We start from the raw sequence: 25294 nt of genomic DNA, 5'->3' as shown, positions 1-25294 counted from the left end.
TCCTCCAAGGTATTTCTCTCCCAGGCCGCCTGGCTGCTGAGTAAACACTGAGGCCCGAGGGCACGGGGCGGGGGGGGGGGGGGGGGGGTAGAGGGGGGCGGGGGGGGACGGGGGGGGGGGGGGGGGTGTCAGTGTCATCGGACTGAGGCCTGAGTCACTTCCTGACCATTGCTTAAAAGGCATCCAGAGCCACAGCCTGAGTGGCCAGCTCGTGCCCTCACAGGATTGTACCCACTTGGCAGGAGCCCGTCTCTGGTAGTCCCCACCTTGCTGGGCTCACCTCTGCCATGCTCAGGTCACTGGGACATACAACAGAGAGGCAGAAGCCCTGCCCCTGCCCTGGGCAACGCGATCCTCAACCCAGAAGGAAACCCTGAGTCTCCTGGACAATTCTGTCTTGCCTGAGTCCAAGCCTGAACTCTGGCCTCCAAGACCTCACCCCAGCTTCAGAATCAGGGTGCCATCCCCTGGCACCACCAACCCCAAAGGTCCCGAACTCCTGCAGCCCTCCCAGGCACACAGCCCCTTCCCTTTCCTTTCCCTCCCGCAGGGTCTCAGGACCAGAGTCGGGGGTGGGGCAGGGAAGAGGGCAGACAATATGCCAGATACCCTGGTGTAGGATGTGTGGGGGGAGACATGGTTTGATCGGTAGACACGTCGTCATGATGGGAGTGAGGGGAGATAAGGTGAAATGCAGACCATTGCCTTTAAGAAGCAAGGCCTTTCAACCCAGAGACACTGCAGAGACTTGGAGCCGAGAACAGAGCCTCTATAACCAGGCCGTGCTCACTTCCTCAACCCAGCTCTGCCCCTTAGAGCTGTGCAACCTTCAGCAAGTCACTTAACTTCTCTGTACCTTAGGTACATCTCTAAAATGAGGATAATAATAATACTGACTCGTGGACCTCTCACCAGGACTAAGGGAGTTGTATGTGTCAAACACTCAGAATAATGACGCCCGTGGCACGCACAAGTGTTCAGGAAATATTTTTTCACTTTGAACGGCTGATGCTTCCATTCATTCTCAGTACAGTTTTTGATATCCTACTGTGTGCCAAATATGAATCAGCCAGATTCTCTGAATGCCATGCCTGTTGGGCATTTCTGTGGGATCCCTGCACCACCCTCACCCTGCCCAGGGCTTCCAGACTGTGTCTGGGGCTGTGAGACTGTGTGGGAGGGACTGGGGCCCAGGGGTTGGGGCCTGCAGACTCCCTAGTGAGGACCCCCGGCTTGCTGTGGGCCACAGGCAGGTTCCTTTCCTTCTTCAAGACCCCCTCTCTCCCTTTGACTAAGTGAAGCGAGTGGTCCCCGTCCCTTCTGCAACCCTTTCCCCAGGCCAGTGAAGGGTCAGGTAAGTCAAGCCAGACATGCGGACCTCTTGCTGGGGTGGGTGTGGGGGTTCTCTGTCCCACCCCCCTTCCTGGGAGGCCTCTCTGGTTTAATTTGAGCACAGAATCTTCCTCAGTCTGCACCAGACACAGGTGGCAGGAGGCCCTGGCTTGTCATCGCCCTCACGGGCCATTAGGAAGTCAGCAAAAAATCGTACAAAACTGGAAACTTGAGCCCGGACTAGGGAGCTGATGCTGGGGCATCACTGTTGGTCATTTTAAATACAGAAATATTGTGGTTATGTTTTAAAAGTAGTCCCTCATCTTTTAGCGATACAAACATATTTATGGATGAAATTATATGATGCCTGGTGTTGCTTCAAAATGATGGAAACAGGGTTGGCTAAGGGTTGGTACAATTGGTGAAGCTGAGGAACCAGGGCCGCGCGGATTCACCAGAACCTCGTCGCCGAAGCGCGGCCCAGAGAGCCTCTGAGCCCGGGCGCTGGTCGGGACGCAGAATCCTGGCTCGGCCCCAGATCAGCTGAACCCGTGTCTGTATTTGAATCAAATAAAAGTCCCAGGGGACTCAGGGCACATTCGGATGTGAGAAGCAGCGGGCTCTTCTGTCTACTTTCGTACTTTTGAAATGGTTTTTGAAACTTCCTATAATCAAAAAGTTGTGAGGTTCTGTTTTTCCAAAATTGTCTTCTCTAGCGCACCGCGATGCCCACGCAGATCTCCTAGGAGGCCCCGTCTTCCCACCAGCAATCCCTCCCCACCCTCGCCCAGTCCTATACGCGGGAGCCCCCGGCTCGACCCTGCGCCAGCGCCGCCCAGCACCCTCTCCTGCGGGGCAGCGCACCTGCCGCCCGGACTGCGGGGCTGTCGGGACAAGTCCGGGCGGGGCCGCACCCGGCGCACCTGGGCGAGCCGGCAGGTGGGACGCGCGGCGTGCCCGGGACCCCGCCCTCGCGCGGGGGAGGAGCGAGGCGGGCAGAGGCGGGCAGAGGAGGGCAGGGGCGGGCCGGCTGTGGCCCGCGGGCGGGGGCCGGGTGCTGGGAGCCCCGCGGGCCGTGAAGGCAGGCGCCGCGCTGGGGCCGCCGAGCTTGGGTGCCCGGGATGAGCTTCACCCGGAAAAAGGGCTTCTACAAGCAGGACGTCAACAAGACCAGCTGGGAGCTGCCCAAGACCTACGTGTCCCCGACGCACATAGGCAGCGGGGCTTATGGCGCCGTGTGGTGAGACCCCCGGGCCTGCGCGCCGCTGGGAGGGTGCGGGGGGCGCGCGGGGCGTCGGGCCGGACGGAGGGCGGGCGCGCAGGCACCAGGCCGCAGGTGGAGCTCCTCGACGAGCCGGGCGGGTCAGTGCACCCCTTCCCGGGCCCGCCTCGAGGGTCCCCTCCCCTGCTGGGCGCCCGGGGCCGCGCTCCCACCCCTTGAGCGAGGACCCCGAGGCCCCGAGGCCCCGAGGCCCGCGGGCTCGGAAGTCCTTGGCGGGTGCTTTTGCTGGGCTGAGCGCTTGGAGCTGGGAGGAGGCGACGGGGCAGCAGAGGACGAGCCAGAAGCCTCAGGCTGTGGCAGAGGCCGGCCTGCAGCCACACTACAGGCGGGTCTCTGGGGGTTGAATTAGGACTGGGTCTGGTTCTCCAGGACTTGAACCTTACAAGGGAGCCCAGGGTTCATCCAGGCAAATCCCCGTTGTTACAAGTGGGTACACTGAGGCCCAAAGAGGGGGAAATGTGAGTTGCCAAGGTGCAAAGAACGAGCTTCCCTCCAGGCTCTGGATCCTGTTGGCACGGACTTGGGTCTGACCCGATGCAGAACTCCCCCCCTCCGCACCGCCGCCCCCCATCCCTCACTGCGGTTGAGGCTGCTCCCTCACCTCCCAGGAGGTGGGGTCCGTTCCTCCCAGCCCAGCCCGCGGGCCAGGAGGGATTTTGGTGAGGGTGGCCCGGGCTCCCCAGAGGGGCGTGAGACATACACCCAGAATGTGGCGTGGGGGCTGCTGGGGAGGAAAGCAAGCCCCAGCCCGCCGACCTGTGCGTGCCCTCCAGCTCCGCCATCGACAAGCGGTCAGGGGAGAAGGTGGCCATCAAGAAGCTGAGCCGGCCCTTCCAGTCCGAGATCTTCGCCAAGCGGGCCTACCGAGAGCTGCGGCTGCTGAAGCACATGCAGCATGAGAACGTAGGCTGGGCGCTGGGGCTCTGGGGGCCGCTCTGGAGCAGGTGGGCGGGCGGGGGGGGGGCACCGGAAGTCTCCTGACCAGGTCACCCCCCACCCCCACCCCCGTGTGTGGGGCAGATGGCCCGGGAGGGTCCGGGGCTCAGGACCGGCCGGGGAAGGGGACTCTCCTCCCTGTCCCCCCACCCTTGTTCCTCACTCATTAAAATGAGGTGCCAGGACCTGCCCTGCCTGCTTCCCAGGAAGGGTGCAGAGGGTGTTTTTTGGCAGCAAAATGAACTTCGTGAGGTGCAAACTTACTGTGTTGCTGTTGTGAAGAAATGGGCACGGAGGAACTTCGTCGTTTGTTCTAAATGTCGCAGCTAGGGCGCCCAGCAGCCTGGTGAATGGGGCTTCCACTCGGGGCCCTAATAGTAAAACAATAACCGTAGGTACTTGAGCACTTCCTGTGTGTCAAGTGCTATCCTCAGAGCTCCGCATAAACTGACTTGTTAATCTTCACAACATCACAGGAGTTGAGTGCCATTACTCCCATGTACAGAGGGGGAAACCAAGGCACAGAAAGACTAATACGTTATATGGTTAGTCAGTGGCCCAGCTGGGATTTGAACCTAGGCAGCTTGGCCCCAGGCCTCAGTGCATAACCATTAGAATATCCTGTCTGGATAGAAACGGCTTGGAAGGCTAGCCACCCAGCACTGGGCCTAACAACCAGGCTTTGCTCCAGGATACCTAGATTGGTAAAATAATGATTTCAAAATATCACGGACAGATATTAAGCCCCATTCCTCTTCAGCAAACCCCTCCCCATGGCCCCTGGCTCCAGACCAGCCCTTTGGCAGGCAAGGATGGATGTGATAGGAGACCCAAGGTCAAGGGCAGGGAGCCTGCTGGCTGGACGGCCCCTTCCCTGTTCCCTCCTTGATTCCCTTCACCGCTTGTGGTTGCCTGCTTGAGTTGAGAGTGAGTTCGCACGTCTGTCCTGAACCCCAGACTTGGGGGCAATTCCCCTTCTCCCCAGCCTGACTTTGCATCACTGTGCACTGCGAGCTCCCTCCCCATTAAGGGGATTCCTCTTCTGCCTCTGCCCTTCTTACTGCTCCCAAGAAGGCTGGGAGCCTGCCTCCTGCCCCAGACGGTGTATCAGGAAAGGGTGGGTGGTGGTGTGCATGGCTGGGGCCCCAAGGGAAAGGGGGCGAGGGCTGTGGCGGCCGCCCCGCCTCACTGGCAACCTTCTCCCCAGGTCATCGGGCTCCTGGATGTCTTCACCCCAGCCTCCTCCCTGCGCAGCTTCCATGACTTGTGAGTTGGGCTGCACTGGGTTCCAGGGCATTTGCGGGCCTTACTTGCCCCTCGGGAGCCAGCTGGGGGAGAGTCCAGATTCTCTCTTCTGGGCAGCGGGCTTGCTCCTTTCTGGAGGTTCTTTCAGCTGAGGGTGGGGAGCAGGGCAGGCAGGAAGAGGTGCAGGGGGCTTGGTGGGGGGCTTGCCTGACAAGAGCTGTCGGCTCATCCGCTTCCCTCGATACTCCCTTTTATACCACCAAGACCACATTGGCAGTCCTCACAGGGTCCGAACCCACTTACCTCGCCATTCCGCGGGAACCCGGGTGTGGGTCTGGACCCTGGGGCTCTTCCTAAGAGGAAGCCCTGGCCGCCTCTGGCTGACGGGGTGTGTGACGGAGTCACACAGAACCAGAAATGTGGTTGTGAAATGCATGGCTTTGCTACTGCAGCGCCCGGTCTCAAATGCAGGGACCTTTGCAGGGACCTTTGCAGGGACCTTTGCAGGGAAGGTGGGTTTTTTTTTCTTTTTTTCCCACCCCCTATTTCAAATGCAGCCGAGGTCCCTTTGTTAGGATGCTTTCGTTTTCAATTTAACTCAGAGGTTGTTATCCCTCTAAAGCCAGCTGCTGGGCTTAGCATTGGGAACTTAAAGTGGACCAGCACCCCTCCCAGGCAGGGGGGAGGTACAGTGTCTACGTGAAGACTCGAGAAAGTGTGGCGGGTGCTCTAAGTATGGTCGAGGGGGGAGGGGGACTGCATGCTGCCTCGGGGCGTTCCAGAGCGGGCAGCGCTCGAACTCAGCCCCGAAGGGTGAGTACATGCTGTCCTGGGGTAGAGGTGCTGAAGGCATCCCGGGTAGGGGGCACGGCGTGGACAAGGGAAAGGCCACGGTGCCTGAGACCGGACTGGTAGGGGAATGTGAGTGAGTTCAGTGAGACTAGTGAAGGCCAGCGGCTGGTTTGGACAAGGGAAGAGTCCAGACTTGATCCCACAGGCAGCCTGGAGTCCCTGGAGGATTTGAACATTGGGGTGAGTAGTCAGGTCAGATTTGGGGGTGCACTTTGGCAGGAGGGAAAAAAGCAGGGAGCGGTTCTAGGAGCAGAGAAAGCCTGGAGAGCAGTCCCAGACCTTGATCTAAGGCGGAGGAGATGGGATGCCGAGAGGAGACTTGAGACCCGCCAGGAGACAGGACTGTCCGAAGTCGTATCTGTTGGGAGATGCGGTGGCCGGGAGAGGGGGCGTAGGTCAGGATGCCAGGCTCCTGCTTGGAAAACAAGGTGGAGGAAGAACAGGTCTTGGGAGAAATATAATGAACTCTGTTTTGGACACAACTTTTGAGGAGCCTATAAACGTTCGGTTCTTTAAATCAGCAGTTGCACGTAAATCTGGAGCTCAGGAAGGTCTGGGCTCGGGTAGAAGATGATACAATTCTGTTGATGAAGAGATCAACAGAAAATCTTGAGGGAGGGTCAGACTTTGCAAGAGGTCCGATAGGAAGAAGGGGAGTCAGGCGTGTGTGCTGGGCAGCCCTTGGTGAGAGTGATCCGAGCAGTTTCGGAGAGGCGGGAGCAGACGTCAGGTTGTCAAGGGATTGGAAGTTAAGGCAGTGAGTCAAGAGGTGTGAACCACTCTTTCTAGAAGTTTGGGGAGGGAAAGAGGGAGAAGGAGTGGCTCTTGGAAGAAACGAGTCAAGGGAAGGTGCTTCAAGCACGGTAAGACTTCAGCAAGTTTGTCTGCAGAGAAGAGAGAACCAGGGTCCATGCGGAGGTGAAGGACAACAGTGGGGAGGGGACCGTGCATGGAGCAGGGTCCCCGTGGGGGAGAGAGGGTGATCGGGTAGAAGAGAGCTTCAGAAAATCACAGGCTCAGGGTACCTTCGGCTCAGGTCGTGATCCCAGGGTCCTGGGATGGAGCCGCAAGTCATGCAAGTCATCGGGCTCCGCGCTCTGTGGGGAGCCTGCTTCTCCTTCTCCCACTGCCCCTCCACCCTGCCTGTGCTTTCTGTCTCTCTTTGTCAAATAAATAAAACCTTAAAAAAAAAAAAAGAAAGAAAATCATAGGCTCATAGAGACGGCCTCCACCACATCCTTTTTTTTTTTTTTTTTTTTTGGTAAATATCCCTGTTTAAATCTCTCACCTTCCGCTCTGGACTTTGCCATCACCACCTTGAGCAACAGCTATGTTCTGCTGACCTTGACCTGTTTTGCAATCCCGTCAGAGGGTGCCGTGGCTCAGCTACTCCTTCTTTCTTCTTCTGCCCTCCTGGAAGTTGTTCGATTACTTCCTTCTTGGAAGGGCAGACATTCTTGGTTGTTGTGGAGCTCTCCCAGCTGGGCATGACCCCCTGGGGAAGAAAATACTTGGACAGAAGCAGAAGGAAATGCTGGCAGGTGCTCCTAAGTCACAGCTGTGGCTTTCTGGGGGGCACGGAGGAGGGCAAGGGGAGGGCGCCTTCGAAGAGAGGGAGCACAGCTCCATTTGGTTTTCCTGAGCACGCTCCAGCGAACATGCTGACCCCGAGCTCTGCCCACGGGGCGGCCGCCGTGGCCAGGCGGGGAGCCGGGAGCCAGGAAGCCCATGTGGGGGTCTGGCTGGCTGCGGCGGGGCTGGGTCTTGCACACGGAGGCCTCCTCTAAGGCGTCTGTTCTGCCCCAGCCCCTGCACCTGCTCTGAGCTCAGACCTGGGCTGGGTGGGCTGGGGACTGGCAAGAAGCTCTCGTGCTTTGCAGCTACCTGGTGATGCCCTTCATGCAGACGGACCTGCAGAAGATCATGGGGATGGAGTTCAGCGAGGACAAGATCCAGTACCTGGTGTATCAGATGCTTAAGGGGCTCAAGGTGTGCGGGCACCGGGAAGGTGGTCGGGGGGAGGGGGTGCCTCGGTGTTGACACCCGAGGTTTGGGGAACGCCAGGCCGTGGGGGCTGAAGGAGCACAGTGGGACAGGGTAGAGGGGGTGTGGAGCCAGCCTGAAGCCCCCGGTATGGAAGCTGGACTCACCCTACTCTCTCTCTCTCTCTCTCTCTCTCGTTCTCGCGCTCTCGCTCTCGCTCTCGTATGCAGTACATCCACTCAGCTGGGGTCGTCCACAGGGTGAGTGCATGGTCTGCGGTGGTCCTCAGAGGCCCCTCCACCCTGGAGGGATTCTCCACAGCCGGGAAGAAGGAAAGGAATGGGGAGGTGAAAATCCTCTGGAGCCTGGAATGTGGATTTTTCAGACCCAGCCTTGGCCCAGGAAGGCCTGCTCAGAAGATCGCTGTGTTCTGGGGAACTTTCTGGATGCGGCAAACCAAGCGAGCCTTGAGCTGGGTGTTTTAGGCTCCAAGAATCAAGAGTATTTTAGAGCTGGATGGGCCCAAGAGGATACCTAGTCCAGCCCCCATTTTACACACGAGGAAGCTGACACCCAGAGAGAGGAAGGGGGACAAGCTCCCGTCTCCGCCTCTCAGCCCAGCGCTCGCTCTCTCCTCTCATCTAGGACCTAAAGCCGGGCAACCTGGCTGTGAACGAGGACTGCGAGCTGAAGGTGAGCGGGCGCAGGCGGGGTCAGCCTGGCATGGGGGCGGGTCCCTCTCCCCCGGGAGCCCCCAGCAGCTGCTCCAGGAGCCCCCTGTGCACAGCAACTCTCTCTCCCTATGTCCCCTGAGTCATAGATCTTGGATTTCGGCCTGGCCCGGCACGCGGACGCGGAGATGACGGGCTACGTGGTGACCCGCTGGTACCGGGCCCCCGAGGTGATCCTCAGCTGGATGCACTACAACCAGACCGGTCAGTGGCCGGCTGCCCGCGGCGGGGCCCCGAGGCCGCTTCGGTTACTCTGGCTTGACTGACTGCGGGTCAGCTGGTCCAGGTGACGCTCCCCCTCCCTCTGCAGTGGACATCTGGTCTGTGGGCTGTATCATGGCAGAGATGCTGACGGGGAAGACTCTGTTCAAGGGGAAAGATTGTATCCTTTGCTGGAAAAGCCAGACTCCAACAGGGGTTCCCTCGTTCAACAGACACTTGATTAAATGTCTCTCTCTCTCTGTTTTTTGTTAATGTGAAAGTGATACCTGATCACTGTAGAACCATTTTCTTTATATATTTAGTTACTTATTTACTTGGTTTTTTTTTTTTAAGTAGGTGCCACGCCCAGCATGGAGCCCAATACGGGGCTTGAACTCATGGCCCTGAGATCGAGACCTGGGCTGAGATCTAGAGTCGGACGCTCCACCGACAGCCTCCCAGGCGCCCCTCACTGTAGAACAATTTTAAAACGCAGTTAAGGGGGCACCTGGGTGGCTCAGTCGTCAAGCGTCTGCCTTCGGCTCAGGGCCTGATCCCAGAGCCCTGGGGTAGAGCCCCACATCGGGCTCCCTGCTCAGCAGGAAGCCTGCTTCTTCTTCCTCTCCCACTGCTCCTGCTTGTGTTCCCTCTCTCGCTGGCTGTCTCTCTCTCTGTCAAATAAATAAGTAAAATCTTTAAAAAAAATAATAAAATGCAGTTAAGGGAATTGCTGAAAAGCAGTCACCTGCCATTCCACCACCACATAGAAGAGACTTCACGAGCCGGCACCACATGCACGAATTGAGCGGCCTTGTGGGCCGTGCGGGTGTCGAGAATGTGTGGGGTCTGCGGAGCCGAGCTCAGCGTGAGGGTGGGGGAAGGTGCCGAAGAGACCGATGAGGGTGGCTGACGGGGTGCGATGGGAGCTGGGAAGGCCAGGAGCATTTGTGGGGAAGGACGCTTCGTCCGGCCTTGCAGGGGGGAAGGCTTCCAGAGACCTGCGCCCTCTCCTGAAAGTGCGCCTGGAGCCTGGGTGGTTGCCTCCGTGCTTGGGTGGGAGTGAGGGAAGGGTGGCGGGAAGGGCAGCCCCAGATCCACCAGCGGAGAGTGAGGCCGAGCCTTAACCCACTGCCAAGACCTGGACCAGCTGTCCCAGATCCTGAAAGTGACCGGGGTGCCGGGCGCAGAGTTTGTGCAGAAGTTGCACGACAAAGCAGTGAGTGGCAAATGAATCTGGACTGGCCCAGGCTTGTGCACTTGGCTAACCGGGGGTCACGTGGGCTCTAGGCCTTTGGAAAGGAGGGCTCACCTGTCCCCTCCTTTTGCCCTGGCCGGTGCTCTTGCCTTCGCCCACTTTGGACTTTGACCTGAGCCTTCAGCCCGGCTCTGGGGCTTTTCTGGAGTCCCTGCCCTTTCCCCCAAGGCCTGACCCCTGAGAGGCTGGCCGTGGGGGATTACTCACTGCTCCTCTGTCTTCCAGGCCAAATCCTACATCCAGGCCCTGCCACAGAGCCCCAAGAAGGATTTCTCTCAGCTCTTCCCGCGCGCCAGCCCCCAGGGTGAGTCCTGGCCCTGCCTCCGTGGGGCGTCCACAGTCTGTCCCCACGGGCGGGCTCTCCCGGGCCTGGGACGTGACGTGCCTGCTCTGTCGTTGCAGCCATAGACGTGCTGGAGAAGATGCTGGAGCTGGACGTGGACAAGCGCCTGACGGCCTCGCAGGCCCTCGCGCACCCCTTCTTTGAACTCTTCCGAGACCCGGAGGAGGAGACAGAGGCCCCGCAGCCTTTTGATGATTCCCTGGAACATGAGAAACTCACAGTGGATGAATGGAAGCGTAAGAGCTGGGGGCCCTGGGGTGCCGGCCTGTCTCTGCTTTGCCCCCTCTGTTTCCAGACCCGGCCTCGGCCCGCCCTCCTGGATCCCCACTGCCGCCTCCTCTCTGAGCTTGTTGTCTCCTGCATGCATTTCTTGCTCCCTGAGCTGACTTCTGCTCCGCGTTCCATCCAGGGAGGGGGGCTCTCTTTCGCCCTCAGCACCCCCTACGCCCCTCGAGCCAGCCTGTGTTTCGCAGAGCACATCTACAAGGAGATCGTGAACTTCAGCCCCGTTGCCCGGAAGGACTCACGGCGCCGGAGCGGCATGAAGCTGCAGTGACCCGTCCAGCCGGACCCCTGGCTGAGCCCAGGGACCGCCGCGTGGCACCGCCTGCCGGATACTGCCCCAGGACCGACGCCTGCTTGTCACTACTACGGTCCGGCCCTTCTGGGATGACCGCCTTCCGGGCGGAGGAGAGAGGGGCCTTGCCCGGGTGTAGGAAACAGGCCTCGTGGCTGCAGAATTCAGAGATGTTGGGTGGGAGAAAATAGCTCTGATCGCAACCATCCACATTAAAACGTCCATCTGGAGACTCGCCCACGTGTAGGGTCCTTCGGGGCTGTAGTGGGGCCGAGGGGCGGGCCGAGCTGGGGCAGGGGGCCGTGCGGTGATGGTGTATTGGTTTGCTAAGGCTGCTGGGACCCATCACCGCAAACTAGGCTTGAAACGACAGAACTGTGTTCTCTCAGGGTTCCGAAGGCCGGAAGTCCGCGATCAACGTGTCGGCAGGGCCGTGTTCCCTCTGAAGGTTCTAGAGCGGAATCTTCCTTGCTTCTTTTTAGCTTCTGGTGGCTCCCAGGCCTCTTTGGTGTGCCTGGCTTTGTCGCTGCCTCCCTCCAGGTTCTGCCTTCGTCCTCACACGGCCCCCGGCCCTCGGTGGAGCTCTGTCTGTCCTCGCCTGCCCTTATAGGCACACCAGAGATGAATGGAGGGCTCGCCCTCATCCAGCATGACCTCATCTCAGTCCTTACTCGTTACATCCGCAAAGACCCTATTTTGAAATGAGGTCACATTCTGAAGTTCTGGGCGGACACGAATTTTGGGAGGACACCATTTAACCCCCTACAGATGGCCACGAGGGAGGGGCCCCTTCCTGGGCTCTGGGCTCTGTCGCGGAGCCAAACGTGTTTGGCTGCTAAATTAAGGGCGTTGCAGAGAGAGCTGCAGCTGGTGAGACGTTGCACGCAGGTTATTTTGGGTGAGTGATAAGCAATCAAGATACGAAACAATAGCAGGCTTGTGGGCTGGGAGCTGCGGAAGGCAGACATGGGCTTTTTCCAGGCTTTATGGAAAACGGTTCTCCTCCCGCCTCCTCTCAGGAATGGTGCCTCTCTCCGGAGCTTTAACCTGACAATGGCTAGGATTTTTCTGTTTGCATTTGAAATCTTTGGTAGAACCAATTTCCAGGTACCCATAGTTCCGACCCTGGGCGCCAGAGGCCTGGTTAAAATGCAGATTCCCGGGTGCTGCCCTAGAGATTCTGACTTAGCAGGGTACGGGGTCAAGGCCTGAAAACATTTGAATGCAGACCCCCTCCCCCAAGCCCAGGGATTCTGATGGATATCAGACCGTATTTAGAAAAACATTCAGTTGACATCCGTCCCATTTGTCAAGAGGCCTAAATCAGCAACAGACAATGGGAGGCAGAGGGGCTCACGTGGGCTTCACACACTTTTTACAGATGGTAAAACTGAGGCTCCCACAGGGCACTTTTAGGGCAGTGAAGCTATTCTGTATGATACTGTAGTGGTGGGTAGGTGACATACGCGGTAGTGACAACCAGGGGAACGGTCCAACGCAGAGTGACAGTAAACTGCCGTCTTCAGTTAGTAACAACACGTCAGTATCGGTTCAGCGCTTGTAACGACTGTCCCGCACTGACGCAAGATGTTAATAATCAGGCAACTGTGAGGCAGGGGTGGGGGCCGTGTTGGGCAGGGAGTATATGGAACTTTCTGTACTTTGGCACAAGTCTTCTGCAAACTTAAAATTGCTCTAAAAATAATGTCTATTAAAAAAAAAAAGCAGCAGCAGCAGCTTGAGGCCCAGGGAGATGGGATCAGATACCCACAGCGAGGAAGTGGTGGAGGCAGGATTTGAATCTAGCGCCTTGACCACTATGGTCTTAACCCACACTTGGATTCAACGGTGCCCCAGGATTCCATATCTTCTAGCCTGCCTCTCCGAGCTCCTTCACTGCCTGTGTCCGTGGATTCTGCTTCCTCTCCCACAGAGTGACCCTGCTGTCAAGAAGGGAGGGGCTGGCCATGTCCTGCCATAGCCCTGTCCCTGCTGGTTACTAAACTGCCCCAAGTCGCCTGAGTCAGGATCCCTCAGTTAAAGCCTTCAGCCTCCTGAGATGCCTCACTGGTCCCCAGAACAAATTCCAGTCTCATTGGCCTGGCATCCAAAGCCCCTTGCCTCCTCCCTAACATCATACAATCCCACTGCCTCCCATGTTCCTTATCCCAGCGTGGATGGCCAGAACGCTAGTCCTGGGATACACCATGAGGCTCACCCTGCACACGAACAGGTTAAGGTTCTGACAAGTCCTGCGGTAAAGAGCTCTGTTCCACATTGTTTAATCCAGAACTTCCCAAATGTACCTAACCATGGGACCCCATTTTCTCCTGAGAGCCATCACACACACAGCCCTCTCTGCCCAGTGTAACCCATTACACAAGTCCCAACACTCCAGGTGGGCCTGGAGCTTCTTGCAGAGTCTCTGCCTAGGAGGCCCTTCATCCCCCTCCTCACTTAGGAAAATCCTCCATGTCCTGCAAGACTTAGCCTCAGGCCGCCATCGAGGAAGTAGTTCTCCACAGTCCTCCTTCGGAGAATGGGTATTTCCCCCCTCTTCCCCAAGCCCCCTGCAGACAGCATTTACAGTGTGTGTGGCTCTGCCTCCCCTCCCCCAGCTTGGAACAAATATCTGTGAATGGATGAATGTGTGAATGAATGGATGATGGCCCAAGGTCCTGTCGATCATTTCTCTGCCCTGACCAGACCGCATGGTATCATGGGCAGCGAAGAACACAGCAGAGAGCAAAAGTGGGTAGCCCTGGCCTGTCTGTTCAAGTGGCTCCCCTGAAAATTTCTAGGGTTTCAGACTCCCAGGCCTTCCCCCCATCATCCCTCAGTGTTCCTCCAGTCCACCCCCCATCCTAGAATTCAACTTCTATGTGTCATTTCAGCCCCTTGCCTACAATTATCTCAGTCCTGGGAGGTTTCTCCACAGGGAGGTGAGCGGCTGAGCAGTGGGAAGGAGTTCGTGGATTCTGGCCTCACCTTCTGGGCACATGGCCAGAGTGACAGGAAGCAAGTCCAACTACAGGCTGGCTGGGGGATCTGGCTCAGCTGCTCTCAGAGTTGGCCTGCAGGACCTCTGACAAGTCTTGGGTCCGCCGCACCCGCTGGGGGACAAGGGTGGGATCTGCCCTGCGGCAGGTAGGGAAGCTTGGAAGATCTTGACAGAGATAAGGTAGCTAAACTCAGGGACGGGGGACAGTTGAGTAAGAGCATCTGGGTCCTGGATTTCCTCCTTTGTGAAATGAAGGGCGTCCTCGTATGGTAACGCAGCTCTTCTCCCAACCACGGGGGCCCACAGCTGGGGCCGGCGGCCACCGTGTCACCCAGGGCAGGGCCCGCCTGGCGCGTTAGCGGTGCAGTTCATGGGGGACAGAGATGGAGGAACTGTCCTTGCAGGGAAGAGTCCGGGGTGCATGCGTGCCCCAGTGCCTGCGAGCCCAGAGGCTTGTTTGCAAGAGGGAATGGCTCAACTTTCGCCTGGCACAATGACATAGCTTTTGCTCTCTGCCAGGGTGTGGGAGACTTGCTTCCTCCCACCTCTTCTCCCCACTCTTTGCTTTTGTGTCCTTAAATTCAGTTGCAACAGTTCCCTAAGGACCGATGCTGGGACGCTCCCCCTCCCTCTATCCCACAGCGAGCTCGGGGCTCTGTCCTCATCCCCCCAAATCCTGTGATTTAAGGTAAGGAGCTAATGACTTTCTCCTTTTCCGCAATGGGCAGTCAAGGCCGAACACCATTCCGTCAAACTGAAGCTCTCAGTGAGAGGTCCCCGTGGAGGCCTCACCCCTGCTCCTGCACCCAGAGATTTCCTGGAACAGGGGCCGTGCCTGCCGGAATTCTGATCTGCTCCCTCCCGCAGGAGCTGAACCTCTGCCCTTGCTCTGGGCCAGTGTCCACGAGGCCCCTCTGGGCGGGGGGCTCCTGACCATTTTCTGTGCCCCGGATCCCATCTCAGAACAATATTTTCATATGGCTTAAATGAAATACACAGAATTACAAAGGAAGCTAGTTATGTTGAAATACAGTTGTGAAAACACTTAAGTGTGTGATGTTGTAATTCATAAGTTTCTTTATGAATGCATTAAATAACGAGATCTAGCTGGGAGCCGGATAAACCACAAATCTGAAGTAGAAATGGGCGTAAGACATGTTTCAAGAGAACGACAGCAACTGTAAAGGGTGGAGGAAAGCTCTGCGCCTCCTACCGACATTGCTCCTACAATCACGGTCTCAGAACCACACGGCAGGCAGTGGAAGAAAGTGCTGATATTTTTCAAGCCAAGTTCACAGACTCTGAATTACCACGTGCAGTCTGTGGTGGGTGCGCCCCAGTTAAGAACCTTGTTCTCGGGGCGCCTGGGTGGCACAGCGGTTGGGCATCTGCCTTCGGCTCAGGGCGTGATCCCGGCGTTACGGGATCGAGCCCCACATCAGGCTCCTCCGCTATGAGCCTGCTTCTTCCTCTCCCACTCCCCCTGCTTGTGTTCCCTCTCTCACTGGCTGTTTCTCTCTGTTGAATAAATAAATAAAATCTTTAAAAAAAAAAAAAAAAGAACCTTGTTCTCAATACTAAAATGTGACTTCGGGCACCCTCTGTTATTTCTTAACCGCCCCCCCCCGCCCCCCCGACCCACACCCCTCCTCAGCACCCCGTCTCCATCTTGTATAATCACGGAGCCAGGTCTGAAACACCCACATCTGCACCCGGAAGCCTACAACACGTGTTACCCCCCATTTCCCTGTGTCTCCCGCCCGCACTGTCCACGTAGAATGGGTCTGACTGAGGCATTTTGCTAGGGAATCAGCCGAGGCCTCTATTTCTAGTTTGCGAACTGTGTGGAATTCTCCAATCCCCACTGCATGGCATTTCTTCTAAACCATTTTACTGTCGAAGACAGGGGCCCAGAGTAGAGGCAACTCCTCCTGCCTGCCAACTCCAACAGTGGCATGAGAACGTATTGGGATCTGCATGACCGTCCCTGTCCCCCCAACCACCTCAGGCATAAAGAGAGCCAGGCCTAGAGACAGGTTCGTGTTAACTGGCCAAGAGAAGAAGCCACCAGAAAGACATTTGTTTTTCTCTTTTTTCCCCAAAGGTCTCATCTTTGAGAATATTTTGCTAGGATTCCGGGAAGAGAAAAGGTTGGGAGGGAAATACATTTGAGAAGTGGCATGGCCTCTCTTGACCAGAAGGAAGCAAAAGACTGTTAGTCCCCATATTCTCTTAGACTGTGACCAGCTCCCTGTCCACACCTTGGCTAAACTCAGGAAGAGGCTGCTGAGTGCACTCAGGGAGCCTGGACCCCAGACACAGTGCTCCCAGTGTTGGCTGAAATTCCTGTGTCCCAAGTGTGTCCTGTGGCATGAGAACCATAGACCTGAAAGAGTCTGGTGGAGTGGGACAGAGGCTTCTGTGACAGACACAGCTGGTTTTCTACCCATCAGCCACACTCCCTTGTGCCTTGAAGAACCCATATTTTGTTCAGGCTGCAACTTGCACAGGAAAGTGGGCCTCTCCTCCAGCCCCAGGTGGTGACCCATGATTGTCCTACACCAAGTGAGCTAATGTGCTCTTTGCTACTTACCGGTTTAGGACTCAGTTCTGACCAAGAGGACCTAGGGGAAGTCTGGGAAGGAGATCCAGGAGGTCTGTCCCTGCTGTCTGCCCTGAAGATGGTTTTGTGAGCTCTGGAGTTCTGGCAGCCATTCTGTGACCATGAGGAAACAAGCCCAAGGATAAAAAGTCCATACACTGAGGATGATAAAATATAGGGATAACAAGATCTTGATTTCTTGGAGACATCAGGAAGCTGTGAAACCACTCCAGGAACTGCCCACCTCCAGGCTTTTTGTTATATGAAATAGCCGAAGGCACTATCACTCAGAGATATATCGACTCTGGGGTCTGGGAGGCAGGAGCCTGTGGAGGTGAGGACACGGGCTTTGCATACAAAAAGCCCTGGGATTAAAAGAAAGAGAGCACCATTTAAGGAATTGGTTCACTTGATGGGAAGGGGGTGGTGTTGGCAAGTTTGAAATCTGTAGGGCAGGCTGGCAAGCTGGAAATTCAGGCAGGGTTTCCAGGTCAGTCTTGAGGCAGAATTCCTTTTTCTCCAGGAAACCTCAGTCTTTGCTCTGAAGACCATCAACTGATTGGATGAGGCCCACCCACATTATGGAGTATAATCCGCTTTACTTAAAGCCAGCTGATTGTAAATGTTAATCACATGTAAAAATTCTTTGAGGGCACCTGGGTGGCTCAGGTGATTAAGCAGCTGCCTTCAGCTCAGGCTATGATCTCAGGGTCCTGGGATCAAAGCCCACGTTGGGCTCCCTGCTCAGTGGGGAGTGTGCTTCTCCCTCTCTCTCTCCTTCTGTGCTCTCCCTCTCTTTCTCTGTCCCTCTCAAATAAATAAATAAAATTCTAAAAAAGAAAAATTCTTCGAAGCCGGGGCACGTGGCTGGCTCACCCAGAAAAGCACGTGACTCTTGATCTCAGGGTTGTAGTTTCAAGCCCAATGTTGGGTGTAGAGATTACTTAAAAAACAAACAAACAAATAAATAAATAAGTAAGTAAAAGTTTAATTTAAAAAAAATACAAATTCATAGCATCATCTAGACTAGTGCTTAACCAAACAACTGAGCACAGAGCCTGGCCAAATTGCTACATAAAATTAACCCTCATACCAGGTGTCGGGGGCAGAGTATTTTACTCCTCTGAGCCTCGTTTTCCTTTGTCTCAAGTGGAATAAGAGGAGAGCCTCAGGTGTAGGACTGGGGAGGGGTAAGAGCGTACGGGGTGCACTGTAAATATTAGTCTTTTTTGCTATTGTCATAGCTGTACCAGGGGGTGCTTACAAACACGTGATGGTGATGGCCATAGTCTCGGGTTCCGGGAACTACAAGCCGCGGTAGGCACCTTGGCAGGTGGGTTGTGTAGATATTGCACAAAGCCACGGGGGTGCACTGTGCCCCGCTGACTCCTCACCCAACAGATGGGTCTGGAACCTTTAGTGCATGTGAACATTCTCCAAGAAATGGGTCTTCAGGAATTCTTCACTCTCTTCTCTATGTGGGAAGGAGGAAAGTTTTCCCGCTGATTTCCTTCATCTTCGAGACAGTGGAGGGCTTGGAGCAATACGTCAGAACGCATTCAATTTCTCTTCTTCAGCAACCATTTCACATTTGGTAAAACCTGCATATTCATGAGGCTACAGAGCCTAGCAGGAACCAGATGACAGCTCAGTTTTCCTGGAAATCAGGAAATCAATCAAGCTGCCAAACTGAGATGTCTGCATTGTGAAATACTGCTAACATTCCAGAAAGTTGTTTTCAGTGAGAGTGATTTTTAAAAAGGAAATTCTTTCTCTCTGTCTCTCTCCCTTCCTCTCTCCTTCTTCTCGGTTTTTCTCCCCCTCCTACCCTCCCTCCCTCCCTTCCTTCCTGCATTTTTTAAGCTAGTGCTGCCCACTGTTCCACTACTTCTTCTAGTATGTTCAGGCTAAGCATGAGTTTTTAAAAGTAGGTGGGATGAGATATGGATCTCTCTGCTTCTCTCTGACACTTGCCCCTTGTTCCCATTTATTGGTGCCCTCCTCTGCTTGTCCAGGAATCCCTGTGCCTTTGTCCATGCTTGTCCCCTACTGTTTCCTGTGCTTTTTGACACTGAAACCACGACTTCAGCCTCCTCCTTCAGATTCAGGACTAAAACGATTCCAAAATACATTCTCTGTATCCAGTATCAAGCTGTAGCTGGGAAAAAAATTATATATATATATAGTATCCCTCTATACACGTATTTTACCTGAAAAAATATGTATATACATAATTATAAAATAAACTTTTAATTACAGAAAGGTTGTAGATTTCCGGAAAAGCTGCAAGGAGAATACAGAGAATCCCCGTATACCTGGAACCCACTTTTCCTGTTATTATCTTACGTTAGTACGGTACGTTTGTTACAACTCATCAACCAATATTGACATCTTCTTTTTTTTTTTTAACATTTTTATTTTTAAAATAACCTCTACACCCAACGTGGGGCTCACACTTACAACCCCAAGATCAAGAGTCCCATGCTCTTCCAACGGAGCCCGCCGGGCGCCCCTAATATTGATATATTATTCTTAACTGAAGCCTATACTTTATTCAGGTTTCCTTAGTTTTTACCTAATGTTTTTTGCTGTTCCGGGACCCCATCCAGGATGTCCACATGTCACTCGAGGCTCCTCTTGGCTGCAACAGTTTCTCAAACTTTTCTTGTTTTCAATGACTTGGAAGAATACCGCGGTTTTGTAAAACGTCTCTCAAGTTGCCTGATGTTCTTCTAACGGCATAATGCGTCTTGGGGCTGAAGGCCATTCTTATTACATCATATCAACATACATACTGTCAATATGATTTATCACTGTTGATGTCAACCCTGATCGCCTAGCTGAGGTTGTGTTCGCCAGATTTCTCCAACATAAAGCTACATTTACCCCCCTTTGCATGTTCCTTTTGGAAGCAAGTCACTAAGTACAGTCCACATTGAGGAGGGGCAGTTATGCTCCACTTCCTTGAGGAGAGAGTATCTAAAAAATGATTTGAAGTTCTTCTGTATAAGAGATGTATTCAGCATGTTGGTATCTTTTTATACTTCACATAATAAATAAAATCATAAAATAAAAATAATTAAAAGTAGATAATAAAAGCTTTACCCTTGACTTGATTTGTAGGTTTTCTTCCTTTCGTGGAGATGGAACCCATCTCCCTGAAAGGATCTGGGGATACGGCCCACAGCTGGGAGGAGAGTCCACTCATCAATCATGCAAACACATGAATTCCTAGGGGCGTGGGAAACATTTTTCACTTCTTTCCTTTGGGTGCTGGTCACCCACAAAATTCACCTTGGATGGACATTCTGAAGGCCCTTCCTCTCTTGTCCATCTTCACCCTCATGGCTCCTCCTAATCTTTTCCACCTGTATGTCCACCCATGCCTAGTAAGGATTTTGGGGGGAACTTCATTCTATTTGCATGACAAAATAGGGCTGAATACAATAAATAACATTCTTAGGCATCGTAGCTCTCCTTCTATTGCAGGTTTTCTAGGTGTGCTCTTTTGGGTACTATAAATACGTTTTTTCTAATCTTGACACTAATGACAAGGTAATAATTATTTCCATTTTACAGATGTGGAAACTGGTGTCTAAGAGTTGGAAAAAATCTCCCCAAGGTCTTCCTCTACCTGTAAACCGTGCACCTTCTCCGTAGTCTCCTTCACTTGTTCCTCTTGTGTTGTCTCTTCCTAAAGTTCCTCTTTTCATTCACTTTCCTTGTGACCGTGGGCAAACCACTTGCTCTGGGCCTCGGTTGTCTGTCTTGCGATCCTGTTGGATGAATTCAGTGACATGCGTGGAATGCCTCCACACCGGGTTCAATGAGTGGCACCTGTAATGACTGTTAATTTCGAGAGGATTACATTAACTCAATAAAAAACCTCTCTCTTTCTATTTTTGGATCCTTTTCTTACTTTCTTAAGATTTATTATTATTATTTATTTATTTGACAGACACAGAGAGAGAGAGAGCATAAACAAGGGGAGGGACAGAGGGAGAGGGAGTAGCAGGCTCCCCAACGAGCAGGGAGCCCAATGCAGGACTTGATCCCAGGACCCTGAGATCATCACCTGAGCCGAAGGCAGCCGCTTAACTGACTGAGCCACCCAGGCGCCCCTTCTTGGATCTTATTTCTGTTTATGCTCACCTGTTAGAGGTCTCTTCTCTTCTCGTGGCTTCAACAACCATCAATATGTCAATGATTACATGCACATCGCTACCTTTGATCTTTCCTCTGAATTTTAGGCAAGTCAACATCTTCACTCAAGTGGTTTTGTTTTGTTTTGTTATTTAAAGATTTTATTTATTTGACAGAGAGAGACACAGCGAGAGAGGGAACACAAGCAGAGGGAGTGGGAGAGGGAGTAGCAGGCTTCCCGCCAAGCAGGGACCCCGATGCAGGGCTCGATCCCAGGACCCTGGGATCATGCCCTGAGCTGAAGGCAGACACTTAATGACTGAGCCACCCAGGTGCCCTTCACTCGAGTGTTTTATTTTTATTTTTTTTATAATAATTTTTTTATTATATTATGTTAGTCACCATACAGCACATCCTTGGTTTTTGATGTAAGGCTCGATGATTCATTAGTTGCGTATAACACCCAGTGCACCATGCAATACGTGCCCTCCTTACTACCCATCAGCAGCCTATCCCATTCCCCCACCCCCCTCCCCTCTGAAGCCCTCAGTTTGTTTCCCAGAGTCCATAGTCTCTCATGGTTCATTCCCCCTTCTGTTTACCTCCCCTTCATTCTTCCCTTTCTTCTCCTACCAATCTTCCTACTTCTTATGTTCCATAAATGAGTGAAACCATATGATAATTGTCTTTCTCTGATTGACTTATTTCACTTAGCATAATCTCCTCCAGTCCCGTCCATGTTGCTGCAAATGTTGGGTAATTGTTCTTTCTGATGGCTGAGTAATATTCCATTGTATATATGGACCACATCTTCTTAATCCAGTCATCTGTTGAAGGGCGTCTCAGGTCCTTCCACAATTTAGCTATTGTGGACAATGCTGCTATGAACATTGGGACTCGAGTGTTTTAAAACGTAAGTTGGAGGGTTTTTTTTTTTTTTTCCAGTAGTGGTTGAGTAACCTGTATTGTATTTAAAAGTTATGGACTCTGGACAAAATGTCAAAAAACACACAATTTGGGACCCCTGGGTGGCTCATTCGGTTAAGCATCTGCCTTTGGCTCGGGTCATGATCCCAGGGTCATGGGATGGAGCACTGCATTGCATCGGGCTCCCTGCTCAGCGGGGAGTCTGCTTCTCTCTCTCCCTCTGCCCACCACCCCGACTCATGCACGTGCTCTCTCTGTCAAATAAATAAATAAAATCTTAACACACACACACACACACACACACACGCAATTTGAAGAGACTAGAGAGAACAAAAGCAGGCAGCAAGTGGAGGAGAGTCAACCATTGGTAGAAGGGAGGGGCAGTGGGTAAGATTTGTGATTATAAAAATTTTGCCTGAAGGCACTATGCAGAATATGGAGCATGTGATGGCCAGAATTCAAGTACAAATCTGCTAGTCTTACTGGTTTGACAAGTCAGAGAATGGGAAGGAAGAGAAATCCAAGAAAGGAAGGGTTCACAGAGGCTTGTTATTTATTTATTTGCTTATTTGTTTATTTTAAGTAAGCTGTAGGTCCAATGTGGGGCTTGAACTGACAACCCCGAGATCAAGAGTCATGTGCTCTACAGACTGAGCCAGCCAGGTGCCTCAAAGAGAGGCTTCTTCAAGGTTCATATAAACTTTGGCCGAGCCCTTGGCTGAGTCCTGACCTGTACATGTGCAGGGGGCCCACTAAGAAACCCAACAGAAAACAATTAAGAAAAAACAACTGAAGGCCGAAAGAACAAGGCAGAAATTTCCATGCTGCCCATCTCAGAGAACACAGCATTTGGAATTTTATGCCTGCCAAGATGACTGCCTACTAAAAATAAACACTCTTTAGAGGAAGATACCAGAATCTCGATTTTCTTGATGTCTCGTCTACAATGCCCAGTATTAAAAAGATTTTTTTAAAAAATCCACTAAACTTGCAAACCCAGCAGGGAAATGTGACCCTTAGCCAGAAGAGGGGTGGTCCATAGAAACCAATTCTGGAATAACTCAGATTATTTAATTAGTAGTGAAAACTTCAAAGTGGCTTAAAAAAATACAATCATAATGAGTGAACAGATGGGCAAATTCAACAGAGAATGAGAAACTAAAAAAGAACCACATGGCAATTCTAGAATTAAAAAGCATAATATCTGAAGGGGAAAATTTACTGGATAGGCTTAATAGAATATTGAAGGTGAAAGAAGAAAGAATGAACTTGAATTTGAAAAAAAAATTACACCAACTGAGCAATGGCCTCCAGTTGTCTTGTGATTGGCAATTGTCCTCAGACAACTGGGAAGCAAAAGCAAAAGTCGACCTGCTTTTATCCCACTTATCCTACCATGACTGCTGCTTCGCCTTGCTCCTTCCCCTGCACGTCAGTTCCAACAGCCTAATCAACGCTAAGCAGAAGTGGAGATAGGGCACAGCTTCGCCTTGTTTTCAAGGAAGCGCTTCAAAAACACTATGTTGTGATTAAGGCTGAATGTTTACTGATTTCTGGTACATACACTTTGTCAGGCTAAGGGAGTTGGCTTTTCCTAATTTACCAGTTTTTGAAAAAAATTCTGAAGAGTGTTAAATTGTATTGATTTTTGCTTTTTCTGTAAAAGTCATCATTTTCTTCCCTTTGAATTTGTTAATGTGCTATATATATAAACAGATTTTCCAAGGTTAGATTCCCATGGTAAATCCTTCTTGGTCATAACACACACACACACACACACACACACACACACACACACACAGGTACTATGTTTATCAGTGAGATTGGTGTGCCAATTTCCTCTCTCCCACTAGCTTCATTTGATTAATGTTAAGTTTATTTCAATCTATAAAGTGACTTTGGGAGTTCTCTCTCTCTCTCTTTCATTTTCTCTCACTCTTCCCTGGAAGAGTTTCTATATTTGTATTAGATTAAAATGGTAGGTTCTTTAGATGTTTGAAAGAAGTGATTTATCAAACCATTTGTGCCTACTGGGGGGGTGTGTATAGATATTTAATAACTGATTTGATTTTCTTGGTTCTAGGTCTATTCAAATTTTCTGTTTCGTGTTGTGTCAAAGCATTAGGATGCTTTCGGCAAGAAGTGACCAAAAATGTAACAGTGGCCACAGTAACAAGTCCTCTCATCTTCCTACCTCCCACAACCAGAGTGAGGAGGAGGCATTTCAGGGCTGGAGTAGATAGTCAAGGACACAGGCTCCTTCAATGTCCTCACTCCCTTATCTTCAGTTGCTGGCTTGTGCTTCATGGTCCCAAGTTGACTACAGCACCTCGAGGCACCGTGTGGATCCAGACAGGGACAAGCTGGGAAACTTTGTCTTTTCATCTGGGACAGCAGTCAACATTGGGACTGATCTTTTCTGAGATCGAGGAATCTTTACCTGCTATTTAATTAAATTGGAGTTCTGTGTATGTGTGTATGTGCAAATATGGTTGTTGAAGGGGCCACAAATGGATAGTGTTTGTCAATTAGTTTTGGTAAATTGCAGTTCTGTAGGAAATTATATTATGTATTTCATAAGAACTTATATATATATTATATACATAATCTAAGATTTTACTATATCAGCATAAAGATTGTCATAGTATTCTCTAAGGATTTGAGGATTTGTGTTAAGTCTTTCTTTTCTTTCTTTTTTTTAAAAGACTTTATTTATTTATTTGACAGAGAGAGAGACAGCGAGAGAGGGAACACAAGCAGGGGGAGTGGGAGAGAGAGAAGCAGGCTTCCTGCTGAGCAGGGAGCCTGATGTGGAGCTCGATCCCAGAACACCAGGATCACACCCTGAGCCAAAGGCAGATGCTTAACGACTGAGCCACCCAGGTGCCCCTCTCTTTTCTTTCTTAATATTGCTCTTGGCATTCTCTGTTTGTCTCTCTCTCTCAATTTTGCCAGAGCTTTTTTACTTTATTAGTCTTCCTTTTTGTAAAATCAACTTTTGGTTTTATTGGTCGACCGTATATTTATTTTGCATTTTCGTTTTAAAAAATTCATTTCTGCTCTTAGCTGCCATTCTTTTTTTAGGTTTATTTTACTGTTCTTTTTTCTAACTTCTTAAATTGTATGCTCAGCTCATTAATTTTCAATTTTTCTCCTTTTCTAATATATACATTTAAGGTCATGAATTCACTTCTCAGCTGCCTCCCAGAAGATCTGATATGTGATATCTTTTTTTGATTCTATTTTTTAAAAAAGGTTTTATTTATTTATTTGATAGAGCACGAGCACAGGGGACGAGAGGTGAGGGGGAAAGGGAGGGGAGGGGAGGGGACGGGAGGGGAGGGAGAAGCAGAGTGAGAAGCAGACTCCCCGCTGAGCAGAGAGCTGGATGTGAGGCTTGATCCCAGAACTCTGGGATCATGACCTGAGCCAAAGAGATGCTTAACTGATGGAGCCCAGACACCCAATATGTGACATCTTAATTATTATTTCGTATTAAACATTTTTTTCAAATCTTCATTATGATTTCTTTTTGGGCCAGTAAATTATTTATAATACGTTTTTACATTCCCAATCTCTGAGATTTAAAATATATCCTTTTGTTATGCATTTCTTTTTTTTTTTTTTTTTTTTTAGATTTTATTTATTTATTTGACAGAGATAGAGACAGCCAGCGAGAGAGGGAACACAAGCAGGGGGAGTGGGAGAGGAAGAAGCAGGCTCATAGCAGAGGAGCCTGATGTGGGGCTCGATCCCACAACACCGGGATCACGCCCTGGGTCGAAGGCAGACGCTTAACCGCTGTGCCACCCAGGCGCCCCATGTTATGCATTTCTAATTCATTGCATTGTGTGAAAGAACATGAGATGGGTGCTAATGATTCT

The 25294-nt window shown here is 52.0% G+C and overlaps 1 protein-coding gene across 1 annotated transcript; it reads left to right on the top strand.

Annotated features, from left to right (window-relative positions):
• The first annotated feature begins 2355 nt into the window (after nt 1–2355).
• MAPK13 (mitogen-activated protein kinase 13) lies at nt 2356–10967 on the top strand. The gene is made up of 12 exons (XM_040644698.1): nt 2356–2572; nt 3388–3517; nt 4758–4816; nt 7528–7636; nt 7861–7890; nt 8276–8323; nt 8451–8565; nt 8672–8743; nt 9699–9778; nt 10043–10121; nt 10220–10396; nt 10634–10967. Exons 1-12 carry the CDS (start codon nt 2454–2456, stop codon nt 10714–10716), a joined length of 1101 nt encoding a protein of 366 aa, XP_040500632.1. The 5' UTR covers nt 2356–2453; the 3' UTR covers nt 10717–10967.
• The last annotated feature ends 14327 nt before the right edge of the window (nt 10968–25294 follow it).

The sequence above is a fragment of the Ursus maritimus genome, unplaced genomic scaffold (genome assembly GCF_017311325.1).
Source record: "Ursus maritimus isolate PB19 unplaced genomic scaffold, ASM1731132v1 scaffold_30, whole genome shotgun sequence".
NCBI classification, from domain to species: Eukaryota; Metazoa; Chordata; class Mammalia; order Carnivora; family Ursidae; genus Ursus; species Ursus maritimus.
The sequence above is the reverse complement of the archived record's forward strand: the minus strand, read 5'-3'. Positions and strand labels throughout refer to the sequence as shown.

Bases quoted from the DNA above. Each gene is read 5' to 3' on its own strand.
- MAPK13 (XM_040644698.1), top strand. From the start codon at position 2,454: ATGAGCTTCACCCGGAAAAAGGGCTTCTACAAGCAGGACGTCAACAAG. The intron at 7,637-7,860 runs GTGTGCGGGCAC...TCTCGTATGCAG, and splicing joins AGATGCTTAAGGGGCTCAAG to TACATCCACTCAGCTGGGGT. The intron at 9,779-10,042 runs GTGAGTGGCAAA...TCTGTCTTCCAG, and splicing joins AGAAGTTGCACGACAAAGCA to GCCAAATCCTACATCCAGGC.